At 37.0% G+C, this 18,274-nt stretch overlaps 1 protein-coding gene across 1 annotated transcript in view; it reads right to left on the bottom strand.

The window, feature by feature from the left end:
• Positions 1-13,973, bottom strand: part of LOC109207799 (uncharacterized protein YNL011C) — a 17,280-nt gene extending 3,307 nt beyond the window's left edge. Inside the window, exons 1-9 of the mRNA XM_019370793.1 lie at positions 13,594-13,973; positions 11,247-11,363; positions 10,722-10,854; positions 9,931-10,027; positions 8,883-8,926; positions 8,604-8,760; positions 2,107-2,178; positions 1,136-1,219; positions 152-253 (exon numbers count right to left, since the gene is read on the bottom strand). Coding sequence (XP_019226338.1) covers positions 152-253; positions 1,136-1,219; positions 2,107-2,178; positions 8,604-8,760; positions 8,883-8,926; positions 9,931-10,027; positions 10,722-10,854; positions 11,247-11,363; positions 13,594-13,813 — 1,026 coding nt within the window. The 5' untranslated portion in view covers positions 13,814-13,973. The remainder of the gene's footprint in view (positions 1-151; positions 254-1,135; positions 1,220-2,106; positions 2,179-8,603; positions 8,761-8,882; positions 8,927-9,930; positions 10,028-10,721; positions 10,855-11,246; positions 11,364-13,593) is intronic.

Here is an 18,274-nt window from a genome sequence, read left to right as displayed (position 1 = left end):
GGGGGGGGGGGGGGGGGGGCCTAACCTAAAAGAAAAAAGGAAAACAGCAAATCCCGGGTTGTAACAATGCACCATTCAATGCATTTCATGCCTGTGCTCTACATATCAAACTGTAGTGTGGAAGAACAACTTATGTTGCACGATACTCTACCAGAGAGGGGCAGATGGAAGTAAAGAGGGATCCCATGGCAAATATGATACAGTCGACACTTCTCAACTGTTCCAAGACAGTGGGATTTACAGTGGGGAAGACCTGTTCAAAGGGCAAAAGAACCAATGAATATCAGCAGTCAGTAGATCATCAACAGATAAACAAGCTTTCCATGAATCAATACTGTTACAAAAGCACGAGGCTCCAACATAAAATGTTGACGGACTTTTTTTACGCTTTGTTATTACATTCAATGTTAGATCAAATTGTAATTACAATTATTTTGGGGAAATCATTTTTTTGTATTCATCATTTGACCTTTTCAAATGCTACAAAATATTTCCTTGTATGGTGATATTAGGAATGTCAGTAAGTCTCCTTTCCAAGTTTCCAAGTTTTATTTCAATTTACAATTATTTTTCAGTTCTCCGCCAGAGACCTTTTATTTACCTACAAAACTACCATTTTTATAAAAAAATTAAAATTAATTTTTAAATTTACATTATTTCACTGTATTCATCATTTGACCTTTTAAAATAATAAAAGAATTGATTAATTCCTCGTATGTGACATTAGGAATGCAGTAAATCTCATTTCCAAGATTTCAAGATTTTTATTCCAATTTTTTCAGATTTTTAGCATGATAAAGAGAAGCAACAATTTATTTATTTTTTTGGTTACATAAAGCTTTCAACAAGGTGAATGAGGAATTGAACTTCCACAATCCAAAGAGCATATAGTATGATGTTCCTAAAATCCAAAGTTAGGATTGGACAACCATTGGAGACAAATGATTGATAAATATATTTTTTTCCTTCCTCGGGCAACAACAGTTTGAAGACGAGGGTTTAGCTTTAAGAACCTATCAGAAAGTATATATCCTTTTTTAAATTTTTTTTTTTTTTTTAAAAAAAACACAGCGGATTATGGTAGAGTTCAAGTATCGTCTGTCTTTTCATTGATAAGAACAATAACCATATATACCTCATGCAATAAGTTGCTTCCTTCACTGGACATGTAGAATATCCGCTTTATTCTAGAAGAAAGTGCTGGGACCGAAGATGCGTCCTGTCCGACAAGGTTCAAAAAGTGAACTTGGGTGACCAACCTACTGTACACACTTTAGCAAAAAATGAAATAACAAGTAGCCAAATTTATTGTATACCCAACACTTTCCATATTTTGTGGCACATAATAGACTATTCAACAGTCTCTCTTCCTTCATAAGGTAGGGGTAAGGTCTGTGTACACATTACCATCCCCAGACCCTACGTGTGAGATTGCACTGGGTTTGTTGTTGTTGTTGTTGTTGTAATAGACTATTCAACAGAGGTATAAAACTGACATATCTAGCAAAGGTAAGGACCATGACCATGTTAGGTCTTTGGACTATATCTCAACATGAACCACCAGTCCCTAGGAGCTATATGCAGGGTACTCACTAATTGCTCCAGGCCGAAGTGCAAATCCACAAACTTAATCCTTTGAAATCACCCAGCAAAATCAATTTAACATCCCGAACTACTACACCAAAGCCCTTCTATACAGACTCCCAAGTGCAATATCTATGAAACATATCCAAAACAGCTATGTCATACTTTAAGCAGTAAAATTATCTACAACACACAACCAGATAATGAATAATCCTTACCATTGCACCATCAAATGAATCAAAAAGTAAGTCCCAGATGGGTTATCAAAATATATCAGGGATTTCTGATTTGAGAATAAATTATGATAACAAGGTTTGACAAAAACATCCCATTTCAGCAGGGAACATAGCAGCTCCTTTTAGGAAGATGGCATTTATCGTGGTTATAATTTATGTTAGGAATATTAAATTATAATAATAAACCTTGCAAGAAGTATCTGTTTTGAGAAAATTTTAAGGGAAAAAAGAACAATAAAAAGAAACAAAGAACAGTACAAATCAAGATTAAAAATTGTGGTTATACCTTGTCAATAGGTTGCATGGATCCATGGGTTGGATGAGATATTTCATTCTGTCCGCGTATAACGGTTCCATCCTACACATCAGTTATGTGCAACAAGGAATATTTTAAACTGCAGTTGCAAGCCAACATCCACTAACTACATTATTTGTAACTCCCCCATCTGATCAAAGGAGATTCATACTAATGGCTTAACGAGCAGTGAGCATAGGAACAGATTTTAAATTTGTCACTTTCTGTTCAAAGTCTGATTTGTTAGTAGGATCATCTCATCCTGAATTCCTAAAGAAATTCAACTTCATCACTTCTGAGATAAATTACAAGGTGCTATTCTTGGGTAGGATTTAGAACTGCTCCTTGACATCATTGTTTAAGATGACTTTTGAGTCAAATTATGAATACTTCTCGTGATTACTACCTTATGTGTGGATTATAAGTGTGAGAAAGCACAGGAGAAATTATATTATTGATGTATTAACATATGTTACAATGAGCCCTATATATACACACATAACATGTCCTACTCCTAATATATATTGGATTAGGGTTATTTATTTACTCCTATTTACATGACTATTCTAACACTCCCCCTCAAGCCGGTGCATATAAATCATATGTACCGAGCTTGTTACATATGTAGTTAATACGAGGACCAGTGAGGGACTTGGTGAAAATATCTGCAAGCTGATCATTCGACTTCACAAACTTTGTAGCAATATCTCCCGAGAGTATCTTTTCTCTAACAAAGTGACAATCAATCTCAATGTGTTTAGTTCTCTCATGGAACACTGGATTTGACGCAATATGAAGAGCAGCTTGATTATCACACACAAGTCCCATCTGACTAATCTCACCAAATTTCAACTCCTTGAGCAACTGTTTGATCCAAATTAGCTCACATGTCGCCATAGCCATCGCTCGATATTCTGCTTCTGCACTAGACCGAGCAACCACATTCTGTTTCTTGCTCTTCCAGGACACCAAATTTCCTCCTACCAAGACACAATATCCAGACGTAGAACGTCTATCAGAAGGTGATCCTGCCCAATCAGCATCTGAGTATCCAACGATCTGCTCATGGCCTCGACCCTCAAACAATAAACCTTTGCCTGGAGCTGATTTTATATACCGAAGAATGCGAACAACTGCATCCCAATGACTATCACACGGAGAATCCATAAACTGACTCACAACACTCACAGAAAAGGAAATGTCAGGTCTTGTCACCGTAAGGTAATTTAATTTACCAACCAACCGTCTATATCTTGCAGGATCGCTAAGAGGCTCCCCCTGTCCTGGCATAAGTTTAGAATTCGGATCCATCGGAGTGTCAGCCGGTCTACAACCTGTCATTCCTGTCTCTTCAAGAATATCTAAGGCATAATTTCTTTGTGAGATCACAACACCTAAGCTAGACTGAGCGACCTCAATACCCAGAAAATACTTTAGTTTGCCCAGATCCTTAGTCTGAAAGTGTTGCAAGAGATGTTGCTTCAATTTAGTAATACCATCCTGGTCATTGCCGGTAATAACAATGTCGTCAACATAGACCACCAGATAAACACAGAGACTCGAGGCAGAATGCCGATAGAATACAGAGTGATCAGCTTCACTCTGAATCATGCCAAATTCTCGAATAACCGTGCTGAACTTACCAAACCAGGCTCGAGGAGACTGCTTTAGACCATAAAGTGACCGACGCAAGCGACATACAAGGCCACGAGACTCCCCCTGAGCAACAAACACAGGTGGTTGCTCCATATAAACTTCATCCTCAAGGTCACCGTGTAAAAAAGCATTCTTAATGTCCAGCTGATAGAGGGGCCAATGGCGAACAGCAGCCATGGATAGAAAAAGGCGGACTGATGCTATCTTAGCCACAGGAGAGAAGGTATCACTGTAATCGAGCCCAAATATCTGAGTATATCCTTTGGCAACAAGACGAGTTTTAAGACGATCAACCTTACCATCCGGACCAACCTTGACTGCATACACCCAACGACAACCAACAGTAGATTTACCTGAAGGAAGAGGGACGAGCTCCCAAGTACCACTCGTATGTAAAGCAGACATCTCGTCAATCATAGCCTGTCGTCATCCTGGATGAGACAATGCTTCACCTGTAGACTTAGGGATGGAAACAGAGGACAAAGAAGATAGAAAAGCATAATAAGGTGATGACAAACGATGATAACTCAAACCGACATAATGGGGATTAGGATTAAGGGTGGCCCGTATACCTTTCCGAAGTGCAATCGGTTGATTAAGAGGAGACAAGTCCGCAGTATTAGCAGGGTCAGGTGCAGGACGTGAATCGGCTGGACCTGATGCTGGGCGCGGACGACGATGATATGTCAAAAGTGGTGTTCCTGTGGCAGGGAGTCTAGGAGGAGCCACACTAGACTCCTCAACGGCTGGAATGGATAAGACTTCTATAGCGGAAGATGAAGGAGGAGCTATAGGAGACTCGGGTAAGACTTCTGTGGCGGAAGGTGAAGGAGGAGCTATAGTAGACTCCTTAAAGGTCGGTATAGGTAAGACCTCAGATATATCAAGGGGGTCAGAAAGGTCAGAAGAGGTAAAGAAAGGTTTAGACTCAAAAAATGTGACGTCAGAGGACACAAAGTACCGATGAAGATCAAGTGAGTAACAACGATATCCCTTCTGAACACGAGAATAACCAAGGAAGACACACTTGAGAGCACGAGGAGCTAACTTATCTTTCCCAGGGGCTAGGTTATGAACGAAACAAGTGCTCCCAAAAACACGAGGGGGAACAGAGTATACGGGTGATTGGGGACACAATACTGCATACGGTATCTGATTCTGGATGGGAGAGGAAGGCATCCGATTAACTAAATAACAAGCTGTGAGAACTGCATTGCCCCAAAAACGCAGCGGAACATGAGATTCAATGAGAAGTGTGCGAGCAGTCTCAATGATGTGCCTATTCTTTCTCTCTGCAACCCCATTTTGCTGAGGGGTATAAGGACAAGAGGTCTGATGAATAATTCCTTGAGAAGTCATAAACTGCTGAAATTGAGAGGATAAATATTCTAAGGCATTATCACTGCGAAAAGTGCAAATGGAAACACCAAATTGATTTTTAATTTCAGCACAAAAATTCTGGAATATAGAAAACAACTCAGAACGATCTTTCATTAAGAAAATCCAAGTACATCTTGAATGATCATCAATAAAACTAACAAAATAACGAAATCCCAAGGTTGAACTGACTCTACTAGGACCCCATATATCAGAGTGAACTAAAGAAAAAATAGACTCTGCGTGACTCTCAATACTACGAGGATAGGAGGCTCGGGTATGTTTCCCGAGCTGACATGACTCACACTCTAATGTGGATAAACTAGACAAACCAGGCACCATCTTCTGAAGCTTGGATAAGCTTGGATGTCCTAAACGTTTGTGAATTAGGTCCGGAGGATCTGTAACTAGACATGCCTTGGAGGATTTTAGGGAGTTAAGGTAGTAAAGCCCTTCTGATTCAAGTCCTGTTCCAATCGTCTGCCCTGTACTGCGGTCCTGCATAATAAAAGAATCATCAATAAAATATATACCACAATGGAGGGCACGAGTCAAACGACTAACAGATGCAAGATTAAAAGGACAGCCAGGGACATAGAGAACGGAATCTAGAGTGACAGAGGGTAGGGGATTCGCTTGTCCAACTCCTTTTGCTTTGGTTTGAGACCCATTGGCTAAAGTAACAGTGGGAAGAGACTGTGAATACGCAATATTTGACAAAAGTGATTTACTACCAGAGATATGATCAGAAGCGGCTGAGTCCACAACCCATTGTCCAGGAGGACTAGACTGGGAAACACAAGCAAAAGAATTACCAGCAACAGAAGTATTAGTCTGAGCAACAGAAGCTACTTGTGGAGATGTCTGCTTACTTGCTCGATACTGAAGGAACTCATTATACTCCCCTTCAGATAAAGAAAATCCCTGGTTACCTGTAGTCTCAGTCTGAGCAACATAAGCATTTTTGGGTGGGCGGCCATGTAAAGAATGGCATACATCACGAGTGTGTCCAAATTTATGACAATAAGAGCACTTGGGTCTAGATCTTCCAAAACGACCTCCTCCTCGTCTATTCTCCATAGTATGAGATGCCCGATTGTCCACTGATTGGGATACGAGGACAGATGAGTCAAGTGTCTGTGATGAGCTCACTGGGTGACTAGGTGCTGCAGCAAGGCGAAGTAATCGAGAGAATAATTCATCAACTGTGGGGACGGTTGGACTAGCCAAAATCTGGTCACGTACTGAATCAAGGTCATTAGGGAGTCCAGCGAGTGTAAGAACTAGAAACATCTTCTGTCGTTGCTCTTGTTGTTTTTCAATACTGGCAGAAACTGGCATCAACGTCTCAAATTCTTCCATGACTGCCTAAACTTGTCCCAAGTAAGTAGACATATCTAATTCCTGTTTCTTCAAGCTTGTCATTCGCGATATTACATCACAGAAACGAGATATGTCATTAGTGTATAGATTACGAGCCTTTTCCCAAACTAAATAACATGTCTGGAATGGACGGAACAAGGGCATCAACTTGGAATCAATAGATCGCCACAGAATACTACATAACTGAGCATCGACCTTCTCCCACTGTGTTTTGGCCTTTTCATCACCTTCGCTAGCCTTTTTTGTTAAATGATCTTGAACTCCTTGACCTTTACACCACAACTCGACAGATGAAGCCCAATCTAAGTAGTTTGAACCTCCCATTAAAGGTTCTGAGGTAATCATAACACCGGAACTGCCAGAACCCGGGTTTCTAGACCCGAAAGCATCGACTCCCAAAGACATGGTTGGATTATCACCAAATAACAAAAAGAATCAACTGAAAATTCTCTGAAACAGATGAAGAAAACACTGTGTTTGCCGGAAAAGTACTGTAGCTGCCGGGAAAATCAGTGTAGTCGCCGGAAAAACTCAAAGTGGTCGGAATCAAACGAAAACAGGATGGGTAGGGTCGGAATTGCTGTGCGACCAGGCTGTCCTGAAGAAGCTCGGCCAAAAAATGGCCGGAAGAGGCCTCACGCGCCGGCGCGTGACGACGGAGACTCGCCGGAAAATATTTTCCGGCGGCGCGTGAGGGCGCGTGGGAGAGGTTCTGCCGGAGAAATTTTTGTGGTTTGGTCGCCGGAAGCTGATCTATCTCGTGGTGGTGTTGGTTTTTGCACAACACCGACAGATATTGATTTTTTCTTGCGGACAGTGCTGTTTTGCCGGAAAAAAAGGTTTTTTTTTTTTCTTCCCGGAGTCGCTGGAATTTATGCACAGCGATAAATATCTCACGATAGCTTTGATACCATGTGAGAAAGCACAGGAGAAATTATATTATTGATGTATTAACATATGTTACAATGAGCGCTATATAAATACACACATAACATGTCCTACTCCTAATATATATTGGATTAGGGTTATTTATTTACTCCTATTTACATGACTATTCTAACAATAAGCAACCATGTAATTGATCAAGCAGATCCAAAAGAAGATGACATAGGTTAGTTCCTAATATTAGCAAGCACAAACATGGACCTGTTAATTTTTGACTTTGTCTATATTCTTGAGCTGATTAGATCCGGTTTTCATATTGTTGCCTATTCCTGCAACAATTTGTTGAAGAATGAGTCAGCAATGGGTACTATTGACCAATATCTTCATTGAAACCTTGGATTTACAGGATCAATGTGAAGCTTTGTACTTGTAATAGCCTCCTACAAACCCACATACCCCACCCCTAAAATATCCATATCCATAATGGACTACAGCTGGCTAGTTAACTTCACAACCTAGAATAGTGTTTTTAAAAAAAAAAAAGGAAATAGACACCCAAATGATTTTTCAGGCAAATATGACCAATTGGAAGTAGAAAAACGATATTATGAATTGCCTGAAAAACTTCAATCGGGCATAACACAGTTGAGAAATAGACTTGAAAAAGAAAAAGACAAACAGAAATTCCTCTTTCTGGCTATATCATTTATTTTTCATCCTTTTCTTTTCGATAAGTCCCTAGTTTTATGGATTTCTGATTTTCTTCTTGCAAAAACACAAATTTTCATCTCTTTAGCCACACCTATCAAACATTATTTTTCCCTTCACCGTATAACATCCATTTGGGAAAAAAAGGATAAAAGTCTAAAGAAGTGCATGATGCTCTCTACACAAACTGACCAAGATATTCCGAGCACAGGAGAGACATTGATGCAAGTAATGGACTTAATGAAATTCAAAGGCATACATTCATATTCATTTGCATTAGATGCTAAGTGGAACTGAATTCCTTGTGCTTCTTTATAGATGTCTAATCTATAATAAATAAGGACGGCCAAATAGAACCTGAAAAATAAATAACTAAAACAAAAGGCTCTGGTGATGAAGGTAGCAGACAGAATAATTAAGGAGTCAAGGCATAGGAAGGAGAGAATAGATACTAGTTTTAGAGAACATAGAGATCATACCAATAACTCACATCCCAGGGTAAGCCTTTCATTTGTAGATATCACAGGAAGGACCAAACTTTCTGCTGGAATTTCTGAAACCCGTGAAAACAAAAAGATTGCTGCATCTAAAGACTGGAAGAATAAGCGTGCTCCAGCAAAGAAAAAGTTCCCTATACTGCAAGTTTCATAAGGTCTTGTTACCAACTTCAGTCACTATTACAAGTATCGATGAAAATAAACCACCCAGAACAATGATTAAAGGAGAATATTAAGCTAAAGAGACAACTAGCAAGATACCTTCCATTGCTGAAACAGAATAACTCATCTGAACGCCGGAGAATCTGAAAACAGAAAGAGCCAAGCTGGTTCTCAATAGCAAGTCCAACAACTTATATAATCGATCATTTAAGAAGACAGAAAGAAGAGCCAATTAATGGGTAAGAATAAAGTATTTATTATTTCCAGTGGAAGTCCATCATTATGTATGACAACAATCAGCAAATAGCTTCAGAAGTTTCAACCATATTATCTGATTTCAACACCATGGAATGTTGGTACAACGATAGAATTTGAAGCAACATTAATGATTAGATTGATACTGTACAAGTGCTCAAGAGGTGAATATTTATACACTCAAGCTGCAAATTAACCCTCAGTGCTGAGTGGTCGGTTGGTCCATTGGCCATTCAACGCCATAACCAGAGTTTGATTCAATTAGGGTCACCCCAGTCCCCTATCATGAAATCATTGATTGGAAGGGGGCAAAATAATTGAAGGTCTATATAATCTACTAACAACAACGAAGTCCAGATTAGGAACAGTACTAGGTGTTATTTAGGCATAATGAAGCTATTGGGAACCTTTTCTTGATAATAGAATATAAGCAAGAACCAGAACTGGTTTTGTATAACAGAATTGTAGCATGGTAGTTTGGGAAATGGGTTAAATTTCAGTGCTTAAAACTGCCACTAATGTCAGATATAATCATCCATCCCATTATGGACTTGAACTCATTATTCTACCCAAATTTGGCAACTTGTGCCCTTAGATGTAACTCCTTCCACTCTAAACTGATAAAAAATATCACATGTATACATAAACGTATCTAATCCCGCAATAAGCATTGGATGCAAAGATCTCCCATCAACAAAGAAGAAGATGAATTAAGAGAGCAAAGTCAGCAACATCTAAAGAAGACGATTATCCTCAACAAAATTCTGCAAGTTAATTTTCAAGCCGATGCAGCATCTTAAAAAGCAATAGGATAATCTCTAGTTTTTTTTAAAGGGAAAGGATAGGATAGCATTGAAGCAGTTGGAAATATAGTAGTGCTTAATTGACCAACCTGATCCTGGAAGTAAGCCAAGAAAGCTCTTATAGTTTCCCTATATGGTTTTGAGACACCTCGCCATAGATCATGGCTGCCCTCCACAATATCGTACCTGTCATGATCAATTAACAAGTACAAGTGGGTATACAGAATTCAGTAGAACCAGATAAAAGATGAAAAGGTTCTCCAAAGAAATCACTTTTCTTTTTTTCTGTTTATTTCCTTCTTTTTCATTCCTCCCTTTTTTTTCTCCTTTAAGATGCCATTATTCTAGTATATATTTTCAATTTTATGTGGGCCTGCTACTTTTCCAAGTAGACCTAGTAGTTTCTTGAGCTTGTACCTTTTCCAATCAAATATGTGAGAATTAATTCTTAATACAATGAACCTTTTATTTCTTCTAGGTTACTTTTATGCAGTCTTATCTGACAGGTTTATGGGTTTCTTCTACATCCTCCAAGTTTACAGCCATTGCTAGTGTTCAGGTAAGCAGATACAGCCCAGATAACCAGATCTGCGCAAAAATAATTCAACATTTCTATTCTTTACTAAAGCTCTGTCCACTGCCAAACCACTTTGAAGAATCTTGTAGTTAAAGTGGGTTTAGCCACGATATAAGAAAAATCAAGATAAGCCCAAGGAACCCATTACCATTGAATAGCAGTTAGTCTATATAACCATCTAAATCTGTGTTGATGACATTTACCCACTTAGCATGGATAAAAAGGACCAGAAATTCCACAATGAAAATGTGAGCAGCATTTTTGCTTCAAATATTTCTTGGAGAAGAATCCTAGAGTAACTACCATTCTGATTTGGCTCTCTGTGGATCAAGAGGTAAACGATGACCAAGCAATATTCGGACTGCACGAGCCTCCGAGGTACTTTGGTCCGACAATCTCAAACATCTTGATCGTATATCTCCAACAGCAGGACCACCTAAATATTGACTGTCAACTTTTTTATCATTCATTCGTTTTGCCGGAAAAACTGTGTAAAGAATGATGCAAAAACTTAATAGGGGAACAAACTCATGAACATAAACTGTAGTCTTTCTGAAGAAACTTTACTTTCTCTTTGTTTCTTAGATAGGCCTAAAACATTACGAGATATAGTCGGAAAGAGTCTTGCGCGCTTCTTCTGTAGAAGATTACGTCACCATACCTCTTGAAATGTAAACTATCATAGCCCCAAACATATTTCACATGGGAATGTCATGTCTTAAAAATACTGATAACACTAATTTTCAGACGGATAAGTTTAGTGAACAAATAGAGAGGCCTAAAAGGTTAGGGATAAAGAATATAAAGGATTGGAACGTTTAACCATACCAAGAACACGAACAATTTCAGCAGTACTGCCTCCATCATCAGAAACAGGGAGCACATGAGCTACACGAGTTGTTAGTTTCTTAAGCTCTTCAACCACACCATTAAATGCAGTTCCACCTGTAGTAGTACCAAGTTCTCAGAATGCGAAGTCATCAGAAATCTTGATATATAATACAACAACAACAACTAAGCCTCATTCTCCAACAAGTTGGGGTTGTCTATATCAATCCTTACTATCCATGTCGCTTCATTTAAGCTCATCTCATACCAATATTATATAAAATAAAATAAAAATAAAAAGTACTAGAAGTTCTCTATATTGTCTACTAGCTTATAAATATATGATAGGACTAAAAGACTCCTAGAATACATAGGACCTATAGAAAATGTCCTAATATGACTAAAACAAATTTCCAATTAATTCATATCGCGTACATAAATATTCTTTTTCCATTTTTCCCTACATTTCATAAGGCCTGCACAGACTCCAAGAGCTCGTAAGTCTTTTGAGAAAATTTCTCACATGTGTTTTAGGTCTACTTTGTTGTAAGCACTTTCACTCACCATGGTTTTAAACTACAGGTCGATGCATCTGGAGCGGTGTTGTCAAAAGCGTGCTTAAAGCGCACTTAAGCCCTGAAGTGAGGCTCAAAACACGTTGTGGGCGCTTTAGCGTCGCATCAAAGCTCTAAGGCGTACTTATCCTTGCCAACGAGTGTAATCCTGAAAAGACGACCTTAAACAATTGATATTTCACTTTATCGTAATTTTTTTTCAATTTCTTTCATATATTTGTTATTCATGCTTATAATGATTAGTCTTGGACTACATGCATATTTTTACTTTTTCTACAGTTGCGCCTTTTTTCATTAAAGCCCACACTTTATTTGCGCTTCGCGCTTAAAGCCCCAACGGACCTTAGAGCTTTTTCGCGCTTTTCACCCTTGATAACACTGATCTGGAGGTCAACGCAGTACATGATCAAACCATATCTCAAACGACCTTCTCTCATTTTATTCTTAATATATCCTACATACACCTTCTGTTGAATGTGGTCATTCTTTATCTTGTCTAATATTGTATAATCATGCATCCATCTTACCATCCGCATCTATATGACACTTATCTTGTGAATATGTTGAACTTTAGCGATCCAATATATAGTCTCACATAATGTTAATGATCCTATAGCTGTTTTATAGAACTCACATTTTACTTTGGTATGTATCGTGTTATCACATAACGCTCCAGTAGCACTTCATTTGAACCATCCTATTTTGATTCTATGCGTAAAATCTTCATCTATTATACCATTACTACATTGAGCTTAGATAGCTCAATTGTTTGCATTTAGGCACCGCAATCCTGTATAATCTCACCTCAACTTCACTCTTCTTACGGTGATGAAACTTCTAATGCATATATACTTCTACTTATCCTAAAACCCTTACTCTCGGGGTGTTTCTCCACGATTCAAACTTTTCATTGACAACCTACTTGGTTTCGTCAATTAGCATACTATTGTCAGCAATAATATATATCATGGGGCGTGATCTTGTATGGTGTTAGTTAGCTCATCCATAAGGGTGAACAAGTACGGGGTCAATGTCGATCTCTAGTTTAAACCCACGGTTATGGGGGACTCCTTTGTGTCTCCTACAATTATTATCGCACTAGTGACACATCCTTCATACATAACCTTTATGGCATTTATATATTTTAATATAAATCTGTTTCTTCTCCAAGACCGACCAAAGGTTTTGATACTCCATTGTATGTTGTCATCCTAAGTCGAGGGTCTTTCGGCAGCCTCCCTGCCTTCTTGAAGGTAGGGGTAAGATCTGCGTAGTGCGTACATACTACCCTCCCCAGACTCCACTTGTGGGATTACACTGGGTCTATTGTTGTTGTATTGTATGCTGTCAATTCCAATATATAATTATTTTCAAAATAAAAAATAAACTGTAAACGAAATAATGCAGAAAATAAATGCTAAACTGAGAATGAACCAATTATTATAGTTGGAATTGCAGATTAACCAGATAAAATTCAAAACAGAATCTCAATAATAAAACATTGCCTACTACCCACATTTGGAACTGGTAACCAAATGTATGAGAGAAATAAATTGAAATCGCAAGAAACAGCATAAAAGATTCTCACTTTGAATCTAACGCTTAAACAACTCTGCTCTATGCCAGGTGCCCAGGTCTCAAGGACCCAAAACAGTAGTAAACTTTTTGGTTTGTGGGTGCTTTCAAGATTCAACATGTACATACCCATTAATCAATTAAGCAAGTAAATCGACAATCTTTAAGGAAGTTGGGGGATATTATAATAAACGTACCAGAGAAAACAAGAAGAGAAGTTTGATGATGGGACCCAGTGGAGGAAACACTAGTGGGGCTAGAGGAGGAGCAAAGACAGTGACGAGCAGCCATAAGGGAGAAAGATAGAGATGTTGAAAATGGGGAAAATGTGAAAGGAAAGTTAAATAAAGAAGGGGGCTTGGGCTTGAGGTTGAAGGGTCCCAAATAACTGTCCGCCATACTCGTGGGAATTGTCATAATACCTTAAACGAAACAACCCAAGTTTCCTTAGCTTTTGCTGATGCACATCACCGGATGAAACATGCCATAAATGGACGGACGAGACAATTCTCTTCACTGCCTCCTCCTCTCGTTTTTCTCTTTCTTTCTTTTCTTCTTTTGTGTTTTCTTTTTTCCTCTTTTGCCACGTAAGTTGTACTAGTGGTTTTATTTTACCGTCGAAGTCGAAGCTCTTTGTAATAGTTTTGTTAGTTTCTATATATCTTTTGAATTAAAATAAACGTATTTTATAACATATGAAAAAATAATTCCAAAAAGAACTTAATTATTATAATAAAGTATTGTTATAAAGGATGAATATTATATAAAGGCTTGCCAATAATTTTATATATGTGTCTCCCACCTGCATTGGTTTTTACAGAGAATGAATGGTTAGATCATTTATTTCACAGCAAAAGAGCCTTCAACTTGAGGAATAATTAGCTAAATTATTTGCCTCATGAAAACTCCATTTTAACTCTCAATCCGAAGAATAATTGGTTAGATCATTTGCTTTACCGTAGAAGAACCCCTTTCAAGGAAATCTCATTCTCTATTTTCAAGGTTGGACTTGACATATGTGGTTATAAATTGAAAGATATTACCACTCCATTTAGCATTTGGTGGTAGAAATGTTAGTTAATTGATTTTTAAGGTAGAATAATTGGAATTGAAGATAGTCTAACTCTAAAAATAACATGAACTGGGAATTGATAATTCAAATGGCAAAATAAACATTGTTTGGGATAAGAGAGAAAGAATATCTATAATCTAAAGTTGAATAGAAAATTGATTTTTAAGGCAGAATAATTGGAAAGAGAAATGATTTATTTTTGTATAGTCATATGGTGTTCACAAAAAGGAATATAAGAGATATTTGAGTTAGACGTAATTTGTTTACCCTTTTCTGAGATAAACTCTCATCATAAGTCAAGAAGGTAAAATAAGTTCACAAAATAAACTTGAATTTATATTGCAAGGTTCAATTAAATCTTTTCTGATCTTTTCCTTATTTAAGGATATCAATCTTCTTCCAAAATTCATGATTTTAGTTCTTTCTTTTTTGTTCTATTTTCAATTAGAATGCTCGCGGAAACACTAAAAGTATTTTTTTTTTCAAATACTTAACCTTACAGCTTGTTTGGATGGTTGTTACCCATTGTATCGTATTGTATTGTTTTCCCAAAACAATGTTTGTTTTCATTTTTTAGTTAAAATTGGTTGTATTGCATTGTTAAATCCATTGTTCCGGAACAATGAAAAGTCCCATTTTTTGAAACAACCGATTTGGTGTGGTGGGATTGTTTCCTATTTTTCTTTCTAATTATGCCCTAACTTATTACTTTATAATTCTATTATACCCTTTACCTTTTTTTATTTTAAATAATAGCAAAGTCTCTTTCTCGTATAATTCTATAATAGAATTCTANAAAAAGTGTGAACATGGCGGGTAAATTAGAAACTATGCACATATTTGGTAATAAAGTTTCATATATAGTATAGGAAGGGAAAAATCCCTAAAATAAAAGAGTTAATTTGCAAGAGGCCCAAACTTAGCTAAGAAACAAGCTGAAGTTTGCCCTTTGGAATCCTTCAAAGAAAGCAAATGAGTTCATTTCTGGGAACTAAGCAGAATAATTGTATAATAAGGTTTGCAAATCCCACATCGATAGAAACTGGAAAACAAAGAGTTGAGAGCCATTATAGAAGAAGAGGCCCAAGCACTAAGTAAAGCATACCTTTCTCGGCCTTTTGGCTAAGATCAAGTGTAGTATCTGTTCTTATCAGTTTAATATCTGATATGTGAGCCATCGGCTCACACGATATTAACTCAATTTTTTAAGGGGAAAGGTCCATCAAGGTAGCTTGCTATCTGGACCTTTGCGCGTCGCCCTGGTCTTGCACTATTGCTTGGGCCTGGCGCACCCCACCAAAACAAGTCTGAATGTTTTATGCTTGTTGGGCATATGTTCAATTTATCAAAATCAGCCAAATCACAGTTTAATTTTTCCTGTTCGAGTGAGGCTTATTGACATATGTTCAAGCTGTTTAGGTGGACTATAGCTGCCCTTGTAGTGAGATCTGACGCAAATATTCATATATGTTGTCTAGTGGAGCTGGGCCTAAGTCCTTGGTACGTAGTAATGTAGAGACAGATAAATAAAGAATACAGAATTTAACATGAAAAATCACTTGGCTCATAAATATTTAACCTAAACTCTACTAAGATAAAGGAGCCAAAAAGGATGGATTATCCGTGAGCCCATGCTCCTCTCCCTAAACCATGTATAACAAAGTTATATTTCTTCAAAATTTCTTAAAGATATATGTGTGCACCCACGCAATAAGACTCCTATGGTGCACCTCTACAGGTAAAATTGGCAGTTCAAATGCCACTCCGAACGGTCTTGTTTTCGGCCAGGAGTATAGGTATATATCCGTAAAAATCACTAAAATTTCAAAAAGAATATAACTTCCAACTTAATTCCAAAAGTGTAGATGCTTCATAGTAAGAGACTAATATTAAACCCCTCAAATATAAATTCTAAATCCACCTCTTCACAACAGTGCATCCACCCTCTTTGAAATCCTAGATTTACCTCTGTCTTTCACTACAAGTTACTGCATTGTAAAGGAATTCCTAGTTCAACCAATAAGACTCTGGTGTTAGCACATGTTCGCTGCACATTTGTTTATCATCAAAACTTGTAGTAACAGTACAACAATTTATTTCAAGTCATATATGAGAGTGGATTACTATTGAGGAAATGATCCTTTATTTAGTTTGTTTTATCACAGACTCATCCTTTTTCTTGCTTTCAAATTCCAACTCAGACAGCGAGTAACAAATACTGAGGAAATGATCAAAATGGTCCTTAATTTATGGAGGGTGCTTTATCTTGGTCCTTACTGTATTACCCTTAACAGATATGGTCCTTAATGTATATCAAAAGATAACATATTTTGTCTTTTGCCCTAAACCTAATAGATTTGTCAAAAGGGGGCTGTTAAATTTAACCTAGGCGCCCCTTGTGCAGCTCACGTGCAATTAAATACCGGTTAAATTTAAGTACGAACAGCTTCAAAAAATACGAACAGATTCAACTACGAACAGGTTCAACAAACTGAATTCAAATTGTAGAATTCAAATCTTCGAGATTCAACAACTCAAAATTGCTATATTCTGTTCTTCGTCGTTTTCAGAAATCAAATTGGCGATCATATATCTGTTCTTCATCATTTTTTCTCTCAATCTAGAAATCCAAAAAAACGAACAAATTTAGAATGATATGGGGGTTCGTGTGTATATGGAGACCAAAAAGGAGAATAAAAACTTAGGTTCATATTCGTTATGTATAAGTGTACGAGATTTCAATATGGAATTGGCAATCACCAACGATAACATAAGTGCAGGTTTGTATAGTTCGAAATTGCATAGAATTATGGTTTTACGGTATTATCTACAAAATTACTACATTTGCCTACAATTAAACTACAAACCAGTTTAATGAAAGAATAAGGCAATGTTGTTTTCAAAATTATCTACAAAGTTACTACATTTATACGACAAAATAAACTACAATCTATGATTAGAAATTGTTGATTTCAATATGTCTGACATCCTAAAATGGATGACTACAAAATTTTCACTATATTTACAAATTATCTACAATTGAAATGGGAATTGGAATATTAAAATTCAATGTATCCAGTTTGTAGATATTTTGTAGATAAATTGTAGATTATCTGTATTCTGATTGTAGATGCATTGTTTTCTGTTTTCACAAATCCAAAACGACTAAAACTTCTACAAAATCTTCTGCAAAAACAGTCTACAATTGTTCTACAATTTATCTACAATTTCTGCAATATGTCTTCTTCTTCTTCTTCTTCTTCGAGTTTCAATCTGAATTTCAGTCAAAACCAAGTATGTCCAGAATATTTTTGAAAAACAGGAAAATTAAACAAAACTCATTTTTCCTAATTCTTTTATACATTGATATTAATTGCAGGTCAAGAATGGTATGCGTCTATTTACATCTAGTTCATTCTTTCCTTTTTCCTTCTTTAAGAAAACAATAAAAATATTTTCCTATTTTGATGTTTTGCAGTGAAATTGGGGCCAAAGTTTTCAAAAACGGTGAAGGGAAAGTTGAAAATAGTGAAAGAAGGAGGGAGAAGGAATATATTCAGGAATATGTTTAATGTAAACGAAGGAGAGAAGCTGCTAAAAGATACAGAACAAAAAAAACCGGCCCATTTTTGGTGCTTTGAATTAAGGAGGGATATATGCTGCATTAATTGTACTCTTAAAATACACTATGGTATAGAATTGGTAATTTGGTACATTAAATGTAATTATATCAAACCTTAAACATTAAGAGTAATAAGGTTTCCTATATGGTATAGGAATGTAAAAATCCCTTGATTTAACTCTTT

The sequence above is a fragment of the Nicotiana attenuata genome, chromosome 2 (genome assembly GCF_001879085.1).
Source record: "Nicotiana attenuata strain UT chromosome 2, NIATTr2, whole genome shotgun sequence".
In the NCBI taxonomy this organism is placed as follows: Eukaryota; Viridiplantae; Streptophyta; class Magnoliopsida; order Solanales; family Solanaceae; genus Nicotiana; species Nicotiana attenuata.
This window is presented reverse-complemented; position numbering and strand designations above follow the sequence as displayed.